The 21,183-nt window shown below is 47.8% G+C and overlaps 1 protein-coding gene across 3 annotated transcripts in view; it reads left to right on the top strand.

Moving 5' to 3' along the window:
- The window catches only part of SF3B3 (splicing factor 3b subunit 3), a 702,426-nt gene that overhangs the window by 590,779 nt on the left and 90,464 nt on the right, over positions 1-21,183 (top strand). For all 3 annotated transcript variants that reach the window (XM_069654935.1, XM_069654943.1, XM_069654952.1), the window contains exon 22: positions 5,244-5,456. In XM_069654935.1, coding sequence (XP_069511036.1) covers positions 5,244-5,456 — 213 coding nt within the window. The remainder of the gene's footprint in view (positions 1-5,243; positions 5,457-21,183) is intronic.

Raw genomic sequence — 21,183 nt, 5'->3', positions numbered from 1 at the left:
GCATGGCCGTGTGAGCAGCAGTTCTAACGCAAAGTGCCTAGTTGCAGATGTTATAGATAGTGGGAGACTAAAAAAAGGTCCACATTTTCGGGAATGGAGGCAGTAAGCAGCCTTGCAGCTAGCAGCGCACACAAACTTAACTGTAATTTGACAATAGATATAGTACATACAGTTAATTCAGCTAGCAAAGGCAACTCACTTTGAGGTTTGACAAGAAATAACAAATACAGCATAAACGGTGAGTACAGCTAGCAATGCTAACTGGCTTATGAATGCAAATAACAGCATTATAATTTATGCAGTACAGTTAATGCAGACTTGTGAGAAGTAGCGAGAGGTAAAGTAACAGGTAGCATAGGTTCACTTAACATTGACTTCAGACCTAGGTCATACAATTTTGGCCAAAGATGCCGATGGAACAGTAGATGATAGACAGGGTGCAACTGACAGTGGCAGCAGGATAAACAACGGTTTTGCAGGAGAATATAAAGGATCCAGCTAGCAGTGGCAACAAATGTTAAAAGTACACTTTGGCACGAAGTACATTGGTTACAGGAGGTATAGTATATACAGAGGTTTGACTTACAATGGTAACTGGCCACATGAAATGTTGACAAGCAGGGCTACAGAAGTAAGAACCATGCGGGCTGGGTGGGATTAACTTCCAGTAGCAGCGGGCTGCGTATCATGTGAACAGGCAAATAAGTAGGAGCTGGCGGCAGTGTATCTGCGTACAGATAGACACGTGCCGTGCAGACGTTATTGAGGTGCGGGTACTTGCACCTCGTGAGTCTAGTCTTGGATCAGGTGCCCTGACGTAGGGAGGTGTTGCAAATATGGGCAGAGAGCCTTGAAAAGCAGCTTAATTAACGAACATCCAAGATGTCGTAAGGCGTTAGTGGACAGTCAAAAGTAGCAGGTTTAATGGCCAATGCTAGGCTCTAGCCTAATACAATACATGCTGACTGAAACCTTAGATTCGAGATATGTAGTCATGTGTGGGGGAGACACTTGATGGTCAGGGTTCGTAGATATTGGGGGTCATAGAAAGTACTCGCACAGTTGAGGCAGATGATGAAGAGGCAGCGTTTCTGGGTGACGGCAGGACGGCTACAGACAGGCTGTGAAATTGACTTTACCTACCTTTTCTTTTTGTAGGTCCAGCACACGCCATTTTATGTGGAATGCTGTGGGGTGAGCTAGTAGCCCCTTATCCTACATTCTCATGTAACATTTTTGTTACCCTCACTACTTTAGATGGCTGGTGGCAGTGGTTTAATTTTTTCTACCATTGTGCTTTTCTACCACAGGCTGAACCCTCAGCTGCAGTACAGCACCCATGGGGGACCATTTTGTCAAAATGGCCCCTGTCTTTTTTTCACCATTTTCTGTTTGTGAGGCCTTTCTTGGGTTTTACTCTGTGCGTTGAGACAGGTTTGAGCCCTTTGTTTGTCTTGCCTTTGGCTGGCTTTAGCTCTGAATACCGCCCCTGGCACCAGTGTGTCTGGAAGGACAGGATGTGAGGGAGGATCCCGAAACTCCCCTGTCCTTTGTCTCTAGGAATGCCTGAATGCAACCAGTCCCGATTGGCTGGCTGTCCTTTCAGGACAGCTTAGGCTGTGCATGAATGGAAGAAACCTGCTTAAAAGGCGAGGGTTTTGGGACTACAGGCAGAGTCGGCCACTGGGAGAAACACCTGACGAAGAAACCGTGAACGAAGCTTGCTGCATCCTCCTGGACCTTGGAATTGCCGGGTGAAGACCTGCTGCTGTGCTGAACTACTTTTTCACCTCAACAGAGAAGCTCCGGACGCAACGACGTCTCCCCTTTGGTTAGTGGGACCAAATAACAGACGAACTCCACTGGACCATCACCCCTGACTTGCTTTCCCTCTCTGTTGCTTAGGAAGCCCAATGCCAGGGGTTGAGTATTCGTAGTAGAGTGATAAGTCTGAAGCGGTAACAAATCCGGCTAGACGCTCCAGGAGTCTCCTAATGACCCTCCAGAAGCAGGACAACCAGACCCCGAGCCCCCTCACTAGAGTGCAGGACCCAAGGAGTGAAGGAAGCCCAACCGGTATCCGAAATCTGCGACAATGCTGTTTGCTAAGCACTGAATCTGTTAAGTGCAGCTGAACCGAAAAGAGCCCTTAGCTGCTGACGACCTCCCAAGTACCGCTGCAGGAGCATTCCAGATGTCCTCCCAAGTACCGCTGCAGGAGCACTCCAGACGTCCTCCCTCTTGTCCCCACGACGGAGGCTCAGGAACAAGGGTCTGAACCGCTGTAGCAAGACAGAATCCAGCTGGACCCCTCTTTTTCAAACCTGAGGTACTGTTTAGGCTTGGGGTACTTGCCTCATTGTCTTTTAGCCACGCTTTTCTCAGATGGGAATTGCAGTAGATTATCTTTAGAGTTGATTCCAACTCTTTCCATAGCTTGCGACCCTACAAGTGATTTTCTTTCTACAAACTCTAACTTTGTGCAAGACTTTGATTTAAGAAGTGCCTCAGATCCATAGACTGTGCTCCAATTGACTTTGGCTGTCCTGGCTCCCTGCAAACTCTAGTCCATTGTCTTTGATATTGTTTGTCCCTCATAGTTGGTAGCTTAGTGTAAACTGTTACTGCTTGGAAAGGCCTTATCTGGATTTCATCGGAAGATTTAGTTGTCCTCACATATACTGAGAACCTGTTTTCCTTCCCTAACCTTTCCTTTCTGCATCCTCAGAATCTGCAAAGTGTAACTAGTGTGATATATAAATGCCATTACTGTCCGTGGGTTTGAAGTCACCTCAAGGTGTAGGAATTGTGTAAGAAGCATATCCAGAGAGTATACACTAACTTGGTTTGATTCTGAAAAGTACTTCTGAAGTATATTTACATAGTTACATGAATTGCCTTTTTAAAGAACACTTCTTTAATAAAAATGTATGTTAATTACATAAATAATTATTTATAACCTAAACCTTGAGTTTAAGTGTTACTTGGCTACTTGTATTTATGGATTTCATTTTTACAGCTTTTCAGCTCACGTTTACCCCTCTTGAGATAGGCATGGCTGCTCAGTCACAGTACCAACTTGTGGAGTACAGATCTATACCAAAAGGTGGGTTATCTAATACCAAGCAGATGTGTAGTCTCATACAGTGTGACTGCCCCAATTCTTGCCCAACACCGACTGCCTCAGCAGGGAGTTGCGCTCCTGCCACAAGCGGGAACTTCGGCAGGACTATATGGACAGCATCTTCATCAAGTCGGGCTGACCCCAGATCGATCTGTTTGCGACGGAGGCAAACTCCAAATGCCAGAAATTTGCCAGCAGGTTCCACCAGCTGCGGAGCATGGGGGGGGGGTGGAGGACGCGTTCTCCGTCCCGTGGACATCCTGTTCCTGTATGCGTTTCCTCTGCTGCCGCTCCTGTTGAGTCATCAATCAACTCACAGTGCCGATACAGGATGGTACCCGGACCTTCTCAGCCTGTCGATGTCGCCTCCGGTCAAGCTTCTGGTGGTCACGGATCTGCTCACCAGAGAAGGAGCCCAATCCTGCATCACGATCCAGGACCGCTGAACCTAAGGGCTTGGCTCCTACAGTTTGGAGGATACGAGTTGCCAGGGAATTGCAGGGAGGTCCTTGCCAAGGCCAGAGCGTCATCGACTCTTAAGTGCTACGTTCACAAGTGGAAGCGTTTCTCTACGTGTTGCCGGTCGCAGAAGATCAACCCTCTGAGGGTCACTGCCCCGCAGATTCTTCCTTGTCCTTGGCCAAGGAGGGGCTGGCGTACGCCTCTTTCAAGGTACATCTGGCAACGATCTCCTGCAACACCATGTCTCCAGGACTATCTTCTCTGGTCCCACGGTCTCGTCAAGGAGTTCCTCAAAGGACTGTTTCGAGCTTTCCTGCCGGTCAAGGCTCCTACCCCGCTCTTAGAAAACTCCTTTCCTCCTGGCCATCATCTCTGCCGGGAGGGAGGGTGAGATCCAGGCTCTATCCTGGAGGCAGCCGTATCTGACTTTTGCACTAATCGAGGGTGGTAATACGGACGCACCCCTCCTTCATGCCAAAGGTTCAGTCTGAATTCCACCTCAACAAGCCTTTGGTGTTACCTGTGTTCTTTCCGAAACCTTCGCCAACGGCTGAAAGGACTATGCACTCGCTGGACGTTGCTTGTGCTCTGAAGTTCTACGTGGCACACAGAGTTTTCGGAGGACGTCTGAATTGTTTGTGAACTTTGGTCCTGTGAACCATAGGAAGGCCTTGTCCAAGACTTCCATCTCAAGCTGGCTCTCCAGATTTATCACACACTGTCATCGGTTGGCGAACTGACCGCTGACCGGCCGTTTGAGAGCCCATTCCACCTGAGCCATCGCTGCCACAATGGTGTTCCCGTCGCATGTGCCCCTGCTGGACATCTGCAGGGCTACAACGTGGAGGTCCACGTACACCCTCACGAGATTCTACTGTGTCGACAGGGATTCCAGAGAGGAGGCCAGAGTCGGCCATGCAGTGCTACGCAACCTGTTTGCTTGAAGGTGAGCCTGTTCCGGAGGTAAGAGTAATTGCTTCTGTTGAGCCTTGCCACCTTCTGTGGTTGTGCAATGTTTTACTACAATGTATTTGTTATTCATGAGCATGTAAAACCATGCCAGACCCCATGCTTTAGAAGGAACAAGTTACTTGCCTATTCTCCAGCATAGATCTGGCATGTATTCACATGCAAAGCCTCCCTCCTACCCCTCTGCTGCTCTTCTTGGTCATACTGCCATTGTACATGCTTACCAAATCTGAAGATGGCTGCCTGAGGAGGGGCTTAGGGAGAGGACAGTCATTGGCTGGGGGCATTATGACCCAGTGTACAGTGATTGGTTTAGAGGAGAAATACAGTTTGTAGGTGAAAGTGTAACCTTTTTCTTTTACCGAGGATTCCCGGCCTGACTGAGAATATTCATGATCATGTGAATCCATTCCAGACCCATGCTGGAGAACAATACTTACAGGTAAGTAACTTGTTCCTCGCTATTACTTTTGAAAATCCAAGGTATTCAGTCTCACCTCGCAATGTTGTAACATCTCCAGTATAATATATATTTGCAATTAAGTAACTTGGATATCTGGTCATTTGATGGATGCTCTACAAACACTACTTAAATGTGCCATTTTGAGATTACTGCATTAAGAGGAAAACACCAGAACGTCTTAACCACAATTAAACCCACAGTGTTAACTTTTGCTTCATTTCATAGCATCTGGCCAACTATATCTCTGGCATCCAGACCATCGGGCACCGGGTTATTGTTTCAGATGTCCAAGAAAGCTTTATCTGGGTTCGTTACAAGAGGAATGAGAACCAGCTAATCATCTTCGCTGATGACACTCACCCTCGCTGGGTCACTACTGCATGCCTCCTAGATTACGAGACCGTGGCTGGAGCGGACAAGTTTGGAAACATCTGTGTGGTGAGCATATAAACGAGAATCTCCATCTAGTTCATTTGGGGGTAGTATATAAAACCATTATTTATGTAACTAACGTTGTTTCAGGAGCAGGGATCATTTGAAACAATAACGTTAACATTTGGAAGAAGATAATTGGTTACTATTTGAATGCATACAATTGGTTTTAGGGGGGAAGACTTGAACTGTGGCTCTAGCATGATCACCCACCTTTTCTCTTAACCTTCAGTACTGGCCTCAATAAAGGTGCTTCTCTGTGGAACATGTCCCCATGGAAGACCTTATGCTGCTCATAGTGCAGTGAACTTGCCTATTAAGCTGTGTGCGCCATGGTAGGATATTGTCGGCTAGGAACCTTGACAAGTCACCCAAAGCACTTGCCAGTCGTATTGAATTAAGGAGCATATATCTAGATTGCACGCTTGCATTAGTCTCTGAAGGTGCTAGAAAGCTACACTTGGATTAATTTTTGTGTGGAAGGAAATGGATACATTATATAGTATTGGCTGCCGCCCAAAGCCCATACCCAGGACAGTGAAGAACAGATATGACTTGTATTTCAAACGGATGTGTAAGATTTTAGGCTTGATCCACAACATATGCGTTTGTCTTGGAAAGTTTGACAAACATGGGACCTACTATGGTTGGGTGTCCAATCGCAAACATAGTTGAAACATTTGTGGGGGGGTGTTAAACCGTTTTTCCTTTGCCGCAGTTTTCAGGGTCAAGGTACATCCACCTCACTTGGGTTACAGACATTCTTTTGGGGAAGAATTTCATTTTTGGAGATTCTACTGTCCCATTTTTAGGGGCCACTAACTTTTTTTTTTGTGTGTGTGCGCGCCTTCCCCCCCTTTGGATTTCCAGATCTTTTTACTTCTTTTTTCGACTTACTGAAGTCGCCCCGTAAATGCAACCCTTTATTCTATGTTCCCATGGTAGGCCATATGGCCTCTGCGGCAGAAGTTCTTTTTAAGCATCCCTTTCTTGCAATAGGAGGATTATTGTTAGGGAGAATTCTCATAAATGTGCCAATTCCCTTCTCCCTAGAGAACCCCAGCAAATTTGCTGGATTTTTAGGACTTGATTTTCTTACCTGGAAAGAGTGAGCCTTTTTTCCCCCCACTCTTTCATGTGTTTTGATGTGTGTTTTACACTTGTGTTCTTTGATTATGGAGTTTTAGATAACTCTGTAAGCATCATCTTTTCATGTGTGATACACAGCACCCTCAGTGCAGTGACACAGGGATGTCTTTTAGACTTCCCAAAGTGTAAATACCTTCTCTGGGATAAACTACTGTTTCCCAGAGAATGTAAAGTGAAATTGACTTTACACTAGTCTTTCCAAATTCCTAGAACCAGCACACACCATCTTACAATGAAGTGCTGGAAGGGTTACATAGTATCCCCTGTGCGTAAATACTCATATAGCACTCAGATGCTACCCTTTCCTATTGAAAAGGATGGTGACAGTGGTTTTAGAACAAACTACCATGATTTTTCCCGACCACGAACCCCAGTAGCTAAAAATCGCGGGAGCCATGTTTTTCAAGATGGTGCCTTAAGCCCCTTTGTTTAAACGGGTCCCGGTTTTCTTTTTTGCCATTTCTTTTTGGAAAGGTCCTTCTAGTGTTTGTCGCTGCGCACCAAACTAGGGTTGGTCCCTTTGTTTCTATGCCTTGGGCAGGCTTCAGGACTGAAGGACTGCATCTGGCGTCTGAGTGTCTGGGGTGGGCAGGAAGTAAGGGAGGTGCCCGAAACTCTGTGCTTTGTCTCCTAGGAGACCCAAATGCACTCTGGCGTGATTGGCTGGCTGACTGTCCGGCAAGGACAGCCACCCTGCTGGGTGAGTAGCAGCTAGGCTGGAATGAAAGGGAGAAAACTGTTTAAAAGGCGAGTCTTTTGGACTGGAAAGCAGAGTCGACCACTGGAACGAAAGAACCGAAGACGACTGTTGCAACTCCTGGACCATTGGTTTGCCCGGTGAAGCCCTGCTACAGGGCCGAATTGCCAAGTTAATTTCGACAGAGAAGCCCCTTAAAGGACGGTTTCTTCCTTTGAGTTGGTGGGACCAATCCTCTCGTAAGCCACCGGGGTACCATTCTCGGAGCTGGTTAGGATTAACCAGGGGGACGGACACCCGCTTTTGTGCTCGACAACTACTCGAACCGAAGATCTTCCTCTTTGCCAGCTTGTTTTACCCGTCCCTGTGCAGTGCAGGAGTCCCCCGACATCCCCCCTCTTGTCCCCACGACTGAGGCTCAGGAACAGTGAGATCTGCAGGAGCTGCCAGGAACCAACGTCTTCAGCTGCATCTTTTTCTTCATACTAAGGTACTGTGCCAACCCGATTGAGAGAACTTACCTCTCGCGGTGAATGTTTGTGAAACTTTACCAACTTGCAGGCCTAATCCGCTTGTGACCCAACAAATGATTCTTTTTCGTACAAACTACTTCTGAGAACATTGGCAAACAGTTTACTACAAGACCTGCTCTTTCCTATCCAAGACACTAGTCGATTGAATTTGGCCTAGGCCTACTGAACTGAATAGAGTTCTCTAGTGAACTGAAACTATTTGCACTGCCTAAGAAAGTATTTGTGATCTATTCTACTAACTTGTGCCTTTTTACTCCCATTCAAAGTAACTGAAATGCCATTTTGCTCCTATTTTAGGGGAACCTAATTTACTCAGAAACCTATTGGTTTAGTATTTAAGTGTATTTGTGTATAATATTAAGTTGCCTCCTTCTAGTGAATGTTTTCTAAATGATTGTGTAATAAGTGTTTTAACCAGAAACCTTGAGTGTGTCTACTTGAACCATTGTGATTGTAAGACCTCCGTGTAACATCCTTGTACTGCTCACATTCCCTCTTGAGATAAGCCTGGCTGCCCAGCTCGCTACCACAAACTGTATAGTACAGACTTATATCAAAGGTTGGTTTTTGCTTACACCTGTAGTCCTAATTGTATGTGGTGGTCCCAGATGGTACTGCATGCAATTCTGCCTAACCTCCTGCATCAGTGCCTGCTGCATTTCTTCATTGCAAAGGGTTACACGCAGCTCCTGGACCCGACCGTAAAACTTACTTGCACCCTCCTACCCCGCATTTGGCTCATCCTGACTCGTTTTGCCACTATTGTATACGTTATGCGAATCTGAAGATGGCCTCCATGGTTGGAGCTATGGGAGGCTGACTGGCGAGTGACCCAAAACAGCACTAAGAAAACACTTGCACGACTTCAGGTGTCTTTATTTGACTCTTTGATTCTCGAGTTGCCTGTGAGCTACGTGTGGTGCTTTCTTTGCGGAAGAGCGAGGAGGAGCCGAAGACTTAAAATACACACCTCCGTGTGCGTTGCGGAGTGTGTGGGAGAGTTCTACGTGTTCTGCGTGAGGAGATCAAGGTGCTGATGGAAGTCAGAACCCAACCGCTGACACGTGCGCAATTGAAGCGCTCAGAGTCAGCCACCCCTCTGTGTCCCTCCAAAAGATTTGCGCGTTTATCGCCTGAAGGACCTGGAAGCTGCAATACGGCTGTGACTGCCTTCCAAATAAGTGACTCCGATGATTCAGTGGATGAAAGGGGGGGGGGGGCAAAATTTCAAGAAAGTAACTGGGGAAACGTGGGAAATGCCGCCCGCTTTGCGACAAGCTTGCGGAGTGAGCTCCAAGCGTATGAAACAGACAATGGGCGTGTACAAGTTTGAGAGGCTGCTGTAATGTCTGTGGACAGTATTAGAGGGGGAAAGCGCGATGTGTCCATAAAAGAGGCTGAGAGTGAGTACGTGCTTGGGTTCCCTATCGCCCGCCGTGGTGATTTAGGGCTTGTAAACCCTGAACTAACGAATGAATCGCCCCAGAAAGCTGGGAATGAGAAAAACAAAAATAAAAGCATTGGAGTTCTTGATAGTGTGCAGCAGATCTCCACCGTATTCCCCATGATACCGGTATTACGAGTCCTAGCAGGGAGGGGCGTTGAAACATGTAAATATCCCATAGTTTTAAGAAGAGATGACTTAGTGGAGCCCATTACAGTTGACGGAGCCAGTAGAGGGGAAAATTCAGACTCCGAAAGAGTCCGATGCTATATTCCAAGATACTCATGTGCCCTGGAAAAAGTGTGGAGAAGAGGCATCTAAAAAGACACAACGAAGCAATAGAGCAGACCCTAAAACACAAAGTGGGACAAGAGAGAGAACTGCTCTGGGAATAATTTGGTAAATTGTTGATGGAAAGAGAACTAAAAACCTTAGAATATACCAACTTGGTGAGGAGCGAGCACTGAAATTCTATTGCAGTTGCTGATAATCTTATCAGAGAACTTACCTCAATGAAAGCAAGAATGAAGAGCAAAAGAGCTTAACTGTGAATACGGTACAACTAATGGAGTATGGAGTGATGAAACGAGGTGAGTCAGTGAGGATGAGTTCAGAATCTTATGGAGAGTCGGAATCTGAAAAGGATGTGTGAAGCTCAGTGCACTCGTTTGGATGCAGAAACGTACCTGCTAAGAGAAGAAGGTGGGAGTCGAGCTCAACCCAGACTCTCTACAGCTCACAAAAGAGCAATATGAGACACAGACGCTTTAGAGAACAAAATACTGCAGCATTTGAACGGGGGGGGGGGTCCCAAGAGAAGTGAATAGAGGAACATAGTCTTAACAGAAACAGATACTCTGCCCCCTAGACAGCTGCAGAGACGTCTTCCGATAAGATGGAAAAATTATCCCAATCCAAAAAGGAATAAATATGAACGAAAAAACAATAAACTGATGGAGGAAGTGACTGCAAAAGCGATGGAAAAAATGGTGAACGATCTAAGACCGATACTGATGTCCTCTGACAATTGCTGTGGCTCCCCTGTCAAAAATATACAAGCACTTTAATGAAAGTTATAGGGATCAAAATACACTCACAGCTATGGTAAACTCGAAAATTACTAAACTGGAAATTGACTTGCACAAAATAAAATGTCAAATGCAGAGTGAAAAACAGAAAAAAGAAGTTGCATCAAAAATCCTGGAAACCGTCTTGAAGAACAACGGAAGATAAACTGTTAGCGGAAGTAGCAAAGGAGGCGCTGGCCTTATTGAAACTGAAAAACATGAAGGATGAGATAAAGATGATGCCAAATCAACAGAGTGTACCGTCTGAGACCAGCAAGATGAGCCTAAATCACCAGATGGAGAAAAGAAAAGAGGACAAACTGAACAGAAGGGTCAAATGAATTAATGGAAAGTGAACCGGGAAGGTCTGAGAGGACAGGAAGTGAAAAGAACACTGAAGTCGGAGACGAAGAAAGTAGGCCCTCTACATTGCAAAATGCAGATGGGTTGTGCTCCGTGCCAACCACCCTGACAGAGGCAAAAAAGGGAAACCGTGAAGATCTCAATTGTAATGACGAATTAACAGATGTCGGACCACTATAAATAAACGAAGATCTAAGAGCTAACAATGCTCCTGTCATAGGCCTGACTGACTTGGAATCAAAAAACACACAAAGCTATGCCATATTTGGAAATGGAAAAAAGGTAAGTGAAAAAACAAAAAATACTGAACCAGGAAAAGTTTTAAAAATAAAAAATAAAAATATATGGCGAAACAAAAGAACAGATTTGCCAAGTCGTCATGTAAATTCTTGAGAAATCTAAAAGCTCTAAATGTAACAATCCAAACTGCCAAATATACAGCGACAAAGAACAGCGAAACGGAAGAGAAAGCTGAGTTAGCGCTTAGCAAAAAGAGTGGAGTAGTTCCTAACATAAATTCTGTGTTATTGGAACACGAGAGTGAAGAGGAAAAAATAATGGAGGAGCTTTTGAATCTCTACTCATGAAGGCCTTGAAGAGGAAGACCATTAACTCATGGACGATAACGTAAGCGATAGAAGGGTGCTTATCTCTGAATCCGAGGAGGAAGAAGACGAGAGTAACAGAAGAAAAGTGAAAGTTGTTGAACTGGAAGAGAGGAGAAAAAAGTAGTCTTCTTGCGCGTATTGGAAAAGGAAAGTTTGAAAGGAGCTTTTGGATCGAAAGAACGAGATGACAAAAATGATAAGGTTGTTACAATTGAGGAAAAAAGAAACAACATTCCGAGTGATTTTAAGAAGAGGCGTTTCAAATAGAGATTCAAATCGTAAAGAGAAGGAAAATAAGAAGTCGTATGATTCGGACGATCAAATAGGAGAAGTAAAAAGAAGAAGGCGAATAAAAGCAGTATCTCCGAGGATGAGGAAGACTCTTGCAGAAGAGCAATAGGCAGAGGAGCATAACGCAGAATAAGCAAGAGCATGATCAAAAAAAGAAAATTCCACATGTCTTGTTAGAAAGAATTACTCTGAGAGAAGATGGTCTGACGCTAAATAGGTATAATGTCCTACAACTGCTGAACCAGCTACCTTCTCTAAAAGCCATCTCCTCGAAGGATATAAGGACCGTGGCATTCATCTCAGAATCAATACTGGATCGAGTTTTGATTCATACTTATTCCAAAATAATTTGTAATTTGATCCTGGATAGTGCCCAAGACCTGTGGGACTTGGGATTTATGGTGAAAGAAATCGATCAAAGGAATGTCGGAGCTAAAAAATCAGAGATTAAAGATAAATAAACTAGAAAAGACAAAGCAGTTGAGTAATGGTGACAAAGAAGATCTGAAAACATTGAAAAATAGCAAAATGATGGAGAACATGAAGCTAAAAAAGGACACAATGACATCAGCGTCTCAGACACAAGATCTTTCTGAAATAGAGAGTTGAAAGCCAAAAAAAGTGATTAAAATCACTGTCGGGGAGGCCACCAGGGGGCGCAGGCAGGATGGTCGCCTGAGCTTCGAGCTCCGTACCCAGCCCCGGGAGAACGACGGTGCTAGCACGGAACGAGGGTCCCATGACCTGCGAGACCCCCACCATACACTGTGGGAGCCTGTGGCCCCCCGCTACACCCAACTCCGGTGCCAATCCGACACCCCTGAGCCGAGTTCTACGGGCCTGAAAGTTCCCGCGGCTCCTCCCCCGTGGCGCGGCGCACTGGAGGAGGCCGCAGCTGCCGCGCATACGCGGCCTCGGTTGGAGTGAGGAAGCCACGGGCGAGGAGGAGGAGGTGGCACCGCACGGAGGAAGAACCCGAGGCCGTACACTTGCAGTGCATCGGGGCTTCCCGCCCCGGCCCTAGATACTGGGCACGGTTCTGGCAGAGCGCGACTGACGCGGCCTGAATCAGAGAGGACCTACGGCCCATGGAACGGCAACAGAGCCAGGTGAAAGAGGGCCACCGGCCCACAGGGCAGCAACATCGCCAGGGGGCCGACGCGGGAGCGCGCCCCCCCGACCTCCCCTCTTCCGATCCCACCGGGCGGCAACCGAAGGTGATCCTGGGACCCCGGAGCCGAGTAAAAAAGAGCAGTGTCGGGGCCCTGGAAATTGGATGCCCGCCCCCTCTCCACATTGAGCGGACCTACAGGCCACCAGGAGGCCAACGTCGCACAGCGACCCGTGGGGTCTGAGAACCTGGGGAGCGCGCCCCCCAATACGCACCCCTCCCCCACGGTCACTAGAGGGGGGCATCTAGGGACACTTGTGATCCAGAGCCCCCTAGCCGCAAAGCCACCACCACAGGGGGAACTGACAGGTCCGGACAGGCCAGACACGCACTGGGACGACCACAGAAAACACGGTACCCCCCCCCCCCGCCTCGCCAATAGCAGGTGGCCAAAACAAGCCTCCTGCTATTATACTCCAAGAGTTGGAAAGAAAACCTGTCGCAGTACCAATTTGTGGCCAGCGAGAACCTCATGGCGACCGGGGGCCCCTCCACCCCACCCCCAGACCTGGGTGCTATCCAGAACAGACGATTCTGGAAGAGATCCGCGGGATAAGGACCGACATGGGAGCCAAATTGGCGGACCTCACGACTAAAGTCACCACCTTGGAAGATCGAATGGAGGGAGTCGAAAACAATCAGCTCTCCACTACTCTCCTTGAGACCCAAATGGAAATCAGATTCCGGGACATGGAAAGACGCGAAGAGGAACTCCGGCTCAAGGTGGACGATATGGAGAACAGGGAGAGAAGGAATAACCTGCATATTTTTGGTTTAGTGCAGGCCGAGGGAGAAACCATACAAGGTCTTGAGGTCAAAGTACATGACATCGTAAGGATTGTCTTGGGGGCGGACGCTGAAGGTGCGATTCAGTTTGACAGGGTCCATCGGGCAGGAGGAGGGGGCAGAGGCCAGCGTTCGGTCCTGGCCCGGCTACACTATTACAAGGACATAGCTAAAATTCTGGAGAAAGCGAGGAACCTTGGCAATATTCAATACGGTGACTCCAGGGTGTCCATCTTTCAGGACCTGTCGGCTCTCGCCCTGTCAATGAGAAGGAAATGTGGAAACCTCACAAGATGGCTTCAGGGATTCAGGGAAAGGGGGTCCGATACCGCTGGGGACACCCCTTCTGTTTGGAATTTGAATGGCTGGGGGAGAAACATCGCCTGGTGTCTGAGGAAGACATTCAAAGGGCCACGGACGACCTGGTCGGCGACCAGGCAGGCCACTCAAGCGGCCAAGATGGAAGAGCCCGGGACCCCCCGAGGGGCCTCGACAGACTGGGACGGCTTAGCGGCAAATCTAAAGTCAAGGGGGCCCGGAAATTTCGGAAAACCAGGCACCCGTCAACGACCTCCAAGGATCACCCGAAGCCATAACAGCACCGCCCTTCCGGAGGTCGAGGAAATCCTATGATGAGCATTAGTCCCAGGATCTGGCAGTAAGGGGTCCTGGGGCCCGGGGGGGCCATGCCTGGGCGCTGCGTTGGCGCGACATGTAGCCCGCTGGTTTGGAGGGCGGGCAGAACTTTATTAAATGTTAGCTGTTTTGTTGTGGTGACCCACGTAGAAAGTCTGAGTTTGGAGTTTACAGGCTGAAGCGGAGGTTCACGGTTCCAGAATTCCACCTCGGTCATTTGCACCGAGGATTTGGTGGGGTAGACCTATATTGATTCCAAGACTCGAGATTCCCTAATACAAAAAAATCCCGGGGCTGGGGTTCGAGTCCTTGGTGGTTCGTTGACCAACCCCGACACTTGTTGGGGGACGTGGACGAACGCCCTACACTACAAGGGAAAGGGGGGTGGGGGGAGGGGGCAGAAGGGGAGGCTTGGGCTTGGAGGGGGGGTGGAATGATTAGCGAAAGAGATGGGAGGAAGGGGGGGAAACCAGTTCAAATCACAGATACTTGCTTGGCTGCGGGCTCTGAAACGCAGATGTTACGAGGGGTTCAAGGTGCACAACCTAAAAGACGATAATGATTAAAGGAAGGATAGGCACGCTGAACGTCAAGCGTCTTAACTCCCAAAACAAGAGGTCCCTTACGAGCAACATGTTCCGCAAACAACATCTAACAGTCCTCTTTCTACAAGAAACACACTACAAACGGGGAAGGGAATCCAGAATTAAGGGGAAGGGCATTGGTTCCAATTACTGGGCCACACATGCGAACTCCAAGAAGGAGGGGGTAGGTATTCTCCTGGGGAGGGCGTTCCATCTCACGGGGGTAGAAACTAAGAGGTTTTGGGGGCCGATTCTTAGGCGTCAAGGGGTTCTGCGAGGGACAACGCATCACCCTGGCCACCTTATACGCGCCCAATTCAGGGCAAGTGTAGTTCCTCACTCGGATCTTTAATGTCATGGATGGATGAATGGGCAGAAGGGGCCATGTTACTGGGCGGGGATTTCAACCTGGTAGCTGACCCCCGTCTGGACTGGTGGTCTGCCAAGGGAGGGGGGCCCAAAGGGATTTCCAAGGATAATCTGGCCCTGCAGGCCCTCTTGAGAGACCATTATTGGGTGGACGTCTGGCGCAGGGCATATCCGGGTCAGGGAGGTTACACCTTTTTCTCTCCCCCACACTGTACCTACACTAGAATTGACCTCATGCTAATCTCCGAGGAGGGGAATGGGGTGGTTCAACAGCCAAGGGTGGAGGCCATAACGTGGTCGGACCATGAATTGCTTGTGGCTGACTGGTCACTGCCTGTCGCCCCAAGATCCTCCCGTTGGCGGTGCAACGACACGCTTCTTAAGGACCCCGTATTCCGGGATTTTATGAAACAAGAAATGTCGGCCTATTTTGAGACGAATGATAATGGCGAGACCGACATGTCCACAGTATGGGATGCCGGAAAAGCCACTTTTAGGGGGCTCCTCATAGCAGAGGGCTCGAGGCGTAAACTGGAGAGGGGCCTGATTGAGAGCAAACTCTGTGCGGAGTTGGGGGCCTTGTGGGCCAGACTGGGCGTTCCCAGAATAGACAGAGGCACTCCTAGAGGAAATGCAGGGCAAAAGACAAGAGCTACACACGGTTCTTATAGGGGAGGTAATTAAGAAAATGCGGTACACCAAGTAAAGATACCATGAACGGGGAGACAGGGTGGGGACTCTTTTGGCACAAAGATCCCGGGGCTGCAGGGTGGAAAGGGGGGTTGCCCAGCTTAGCGATGGGGAAGGCAGGATTCACAGGGGCCGGGAGGAACTAGCGGACTGCTTCGCCGACTATTACAGCAAACTTTATTCCAGGCAAGCAGGCGAATCACTGGAAGATATCTCAGCCTACTTTGCGGAGCACCCCCTCCCCAAGCTATCTGACGATGACATGGGGGCCCTTGAGGGGGAGATTTCAGAAGAAGAGGTGGAAAGCGCCATTAAGAGACTGAAGGCAGGAAAGGCACCGGGTGTGGACGGCCACACGGCTGATTTCTATAAACAGACCCAATCGATCTTGGTGAAGCCCTTGGCCAAACTGTTCAATCAGATTAGGAGCCGAGACTCCATTCCACCGACGTTTCTGCAAGCCCTCATCACCGTCATACCCAAGTCTGGTAAAGACCATACTGAATGTGGGTCCTATAGACCCATCTCACTCCTTAACCTAGATGCCAAGATTTTTACCAGAATCTTGGCCTCCAGACTTGAGATCTGCCTTCCACGCCTGATACACCCTGACCAAGCGGGATTCGTCCTCAACAGGCAGGGCTCTGATAACATACGGAAGACACTCCATATACTTGCCACAGTGGGGGTCCGGGACGAGGGGGCTCTCCTACTGGCTCTCGATGTGGAGAAAGCCTTCGACAGGGTTAGCTGGGCTTTCATGGGGGAGGTTGTCGCATCTCTGGGGATGGGTCCTAGGTGGCTGGGGTGGATGGCCGCGCTTTAGTCCTCCCCCTCGGCTAGAGTGGTGGCAAACGGGACAGAATCGAGAGAGTTCCCCCTCCAACGTGGTACAAGGCAGGGATGTCCCCTGTCCCCGCTAATTTACGCACTAGTAATGGAGCCATGGGCAATCTCAGTCCGCAATGACGAGGCTATTAGGGGAGTACAGATGGGAGACATGCAATGCAAAATCTGCCTCTTCGCGGACGACGCCCTACTCTACGTCACCAGACCGACCTAAACAGTCCCCCGGTTATTACAGGGCCTCACGCGCTATCGAGAGTTATCAGGTTATAAAGTCAACCTGGATAAGTCAGTGGCGTTTATGCGTGGGAACCTGTCAGATCCGGAGATGGCCTTTGTGAAAGGGCTCCCCTTTAGACGGACTGAAGAGGGATTCCGGTATTTGGGAGTACAGATTACGCGTGACCTTGAGGAACTGTACACAGCCAACTCCCCCCCCCCCCATCTCCCCATCCCCCCCCTCTGGTCCGCAATCAGAAGAGATGTAGAGAGGTGGGCGGGATCGGGGCTCTCCTGGCTGGATGGCGCGCCTTAACCTCATAAAAATGGTTCTCCTCCCAAAGTTTGTATTTCTCTTCCAAATGCTCCCGGTGATAATCCCCAAGACCTTCTTTATAGAAACAAAGCGAGTCCTGCTTAACTTCCTCTGGTCGGGGCAAAAAGCATAGGATCTCTTACGAAGTGTTGACTAGGGCTAAGGAATATGGGGGAGTGGGTTATCCTGACCTGGAAACGTACCACAGAGCTTTTCAGCTGAGGGTTTTGGTTGATCACTTCTCCCCAGATACGAAAAAACAATGGGTTGCCATGGATAACAGGCCCCTTGCTCCTGTCACAATAGAGGAATGGCTTTGGGTCCCTAGGAAGAATATCCCTAGAAGCGTCCTGAATCATCCAATCTTGAAGGTGCTGTGGTCCCTGTGGGGAGAGGGAGGTTACTATCGGTGGCTCACGACGTGGCCATCCCCGTTGAGCTGCATTTGGGTCCCTCCCTTCCTGGCCAAAATAGCAGAACCAGTGGCATATCAGTCGTGGTTCGAGGCAGGCCTTAGCAGGACCGGCCATCTTTGGGTGAAGGGTTCTTTTCTGCCCTTGAGTGACCTCGAGGAGGCCCTGGGAATTGGTACCCTGTCCCCCTTTCGCTACCTCCAGCTCAAGGGTGTCCTCACCGAGCCATCCTGGGGCGACACCCTCAGGAGGGATCTCACAGAGTTCGAAAAGCTTCTCCTATCTGCGAGGGGCTCTAAGGGGATAATATCTCGCCTTTACAAACTCTTCCTGTTCTCTGTCCCCAGGGATCCTCCACCGGCGCGCACACGATGGGGTAGGGACCTAGGAGAGGAGATTGATGACGAGAGGTGGGCGGAGATGTGCAGGTGGGCCAACCGATCCACGGCCTCCCTCCAGTATCGCCATCAAGCCCTCAAACCGATGGCATTACCCCCCGTAGAGGATTGCCAGGATAAAACCAGGGTATGACCCACACTGCTGGAAATGTAAGACCGAGAGGGGGGGGACTACATCCACATGTGGTGGGGATGCCCGGTGGTCCAAAACTATTGGGAAAAGGTGCTTGCCTGGATCAAAGGGGTGGACGGGGTCGAGCGGTCTTCCTGCCCTTGGCTCCTCCTGTTTGGAATCGACATTGGGGAAGGTCAGGAGGGCACTCAGGACCATATGTTCCAAATCATGTTGGTGGCGGCCAGATGCTGCCTCGCACAAAAATGGAAACGCCCGGAAATGCCGGGGGAAAAAACGTGGGTGACCAAGGTGCGAGCCATATATGACATGGAGTTTCTCACACACTTACTCGATGAGTCCAAGTCCAACATCGAGGAAATCTGGCTCCCCTTTTTTGACAAATATGGCCGATCAATTTAACGCTCTCCGCCTGAGCCGGGGGTCTTCCCCCAGGGGCACTGGACCATTGTACACTGACCTGATCGTGAACTTCTCCCAGTCGGACCCAGGACTTCGGCGCGCCAAGTGCATTGTGTAACGATACAGCTGTCTCAGGAAAGTCCGTCAAACAAGCAACTAATGAGATCTTGAACTGTAGGGAGGTGGGGGGAGGGACGGGGGGAGGCGGGTGGGGTGTTACGATTGTTTTTTTTTTTGTTAACTCATGCTTACACATGCTATGTAATGTCGTACTACATCTATAAAACTTAATAAAAATTGATTTTCCAAAAAAAAGAAATCACTGTCGGGAATAATATTGAGGAGAAGAAAAGGAGTGATAAGGATAATGACCGGGAAGACCCCAATGAAACAGAAGAAAATTGGAGCTGGCTAGCAAAAGCTTTGAAACCAAAAAATAAAAGTTAATGTCCGGGAAGAAAGACCACGCAAAGCAAATGGGATCATGGAACACGCGTGGCCTTAGTCATCCGATACAGAAATCTAAAATGCTGCTAGATTCCTTGGACATTATATGTCAGCAAGAGACATGGCTGGTAAATGTCCCAATTATAGAGGGCTATGAGGTGGCCTTCAATACGGACATCATCCAAAAGAAGGGCCGTCCGATGTGAAGACTAATAACCACGATAAAACTAAAAAGTGGATTTACATTAATTAAGGATACTAATCCTTCTCCATATATCCAGGTGTCTGCTGTCGGTTTCAAAGGTAATTATTCTGAAGACTACAAGTTACTGCACATAAAAAATATATACTGGCATCACCAGGCTACTGGTAAGAGTGACTTCATTGACCAGGTATGTGAGCTGATAGATGACATTGGATCAAGAGTTAGATGCCCACATTATATTATGTGGGGACTTTAACGTCAACATCATCTCATCTGATACTCCATACAAGCAAGCGAGTCAAAAGAACCTGTTAAGGAATTTGTGGTTAGAAGAACTTGATGGCAGAAGTATGGATGCCCTAAGTGGCAACACAAAATATTATACCCCCCCCCTAACTTTACTTGGGAGAGAGTAACAATGCTCAATCTTAGATTATTTTGTGACATCACGAAATATGACTCGTTACATAAGCTAAGAATAACCAAAACGCCACAAAGTGATCATAATTTGGTCAGCATATACTTCGATAATGAGGCATCTAATCTCACGCGGAATTGGTACCAAACGCAGAATTGGTACCAAAATCTTGAGGTGGAACCAGGAGGAAATCGTCTGTTTAAACGGAGAGAAGATTGGAAATGTAACAGAGGCCTTAGGATCCAATGAATGTCAGAAAGCAGCGAGAGAGCTAGAGTATGATGATTTATAGCAAATCTATAGATCACAAAACTTGCAAAGAAGAAAACCAATTTTTAGAAGACATGTACATGAATGAAATAGTTAGCAAAAAAAGAGCACTTAGGAAGAGTTTGAGAGTGATTGAGAACAAGTATATGAAGAAACAAAGAGAAGGGAAAAAAAGAGACAAAAAATGAAATACAAAAATTGGTTAAAATGGCACAAAATCACCATGGAGCAAAATGATGCGGAGAGAATGCCGCTTTCACTTGAACAGAGAAATTCAAGAGATTTCTGGCCCATTATAAATGAAATAGAAAAACCGCAAAATATAAGCCTGTGGGATTTAGCAATAGACTGTGATGATATATACAACAACATAAAGACCCTCAGCTCCTCACGCTCCCCAGGACCTGATGGGGTGACTAACCAGATGCTTAAGGAACATCCTCAGGAATGGGCAGATTTTTGTTCTAAACTTTTAAAGATGATCATAAAAGGAAGAATACCGAGCACTTGGAAAAGTGCTGTAATAGTGCCCATTTTGAAAAAAGGTATGCGACTTGAGCCCAAAAACTATCGCGCTATCGGATGTAGTGGGAAAAATCTTTGCTACCCAGTTATTAAAGCAATTTACGGCATGGCTGCTACAGCCTGGTGCGCGTAATTTATGACAAACCAGCTTCATCAAGGGTGTGGGCTGTAGTCTAAATCTGTTCATTCTAAATGTAATGAAAATGGAGGCGATTGGGAAGAAGATCCTGATTTTACATTGCCTTCATAGATCTGGCCCATGCCTTTGATGTGTATCGTGAGCTGTTATGGGCCAAAATGACCCAAAAAGGGTGTCTGCCAAGTTTGCTGGATTCACTAAGAGAATTAAATTCAGATACCTCTGTACAAATTCGTTTGGACAAAATTGGACAGCTAACTTTGCCCATGAAAACTTGGAGCTTCACTTTTTTTTTATTTCAGATATTGGATGAGCACTAGAAGAGATCCGCCCAAGTTCAATGGAAACTTGATTAACTGGTCGATATATGCAGATGACATCGTCCTGCTGGACCTCACGCCCATTGGTCTGCAGAGAAATCAAACGGCGATTAAAAGAATATATAGACAAAAACGGCCTGAAAATTAAGGTCCAAAAAACCCAAATTCTAATTTTGCCAAAAGCACTCAAAGACCAAACATTTCTGTTGGAGTTTGGGAAAAGAGAAGCTGAAAGTAGTGTCTGAGACGCAATACCTGGGAATCGCAATGAATTCAAACATAAATGACAAACCA

The sequence above is a fragment of the Ambystoma mexicanum genome, chromosome 1p, assembly GCF_040938575.1.
Source record: "Ambystoma mexicanum isolate Mex_15411 chromosome 1p, UKY_AmexF1_1, whole genome shotgun sequence".
In the NCBI taxonomy this organism is placed as follows: domain Eukaryota; kingdom Metazoa; phylum Chordata; class Amphibia; order Caudata; family Ambystomatidae; genus Ambystoma; species Ambystoma mexicanum.
This window is presented reverse-complemented; position numbering and strand designations above follow the sequence as displayed.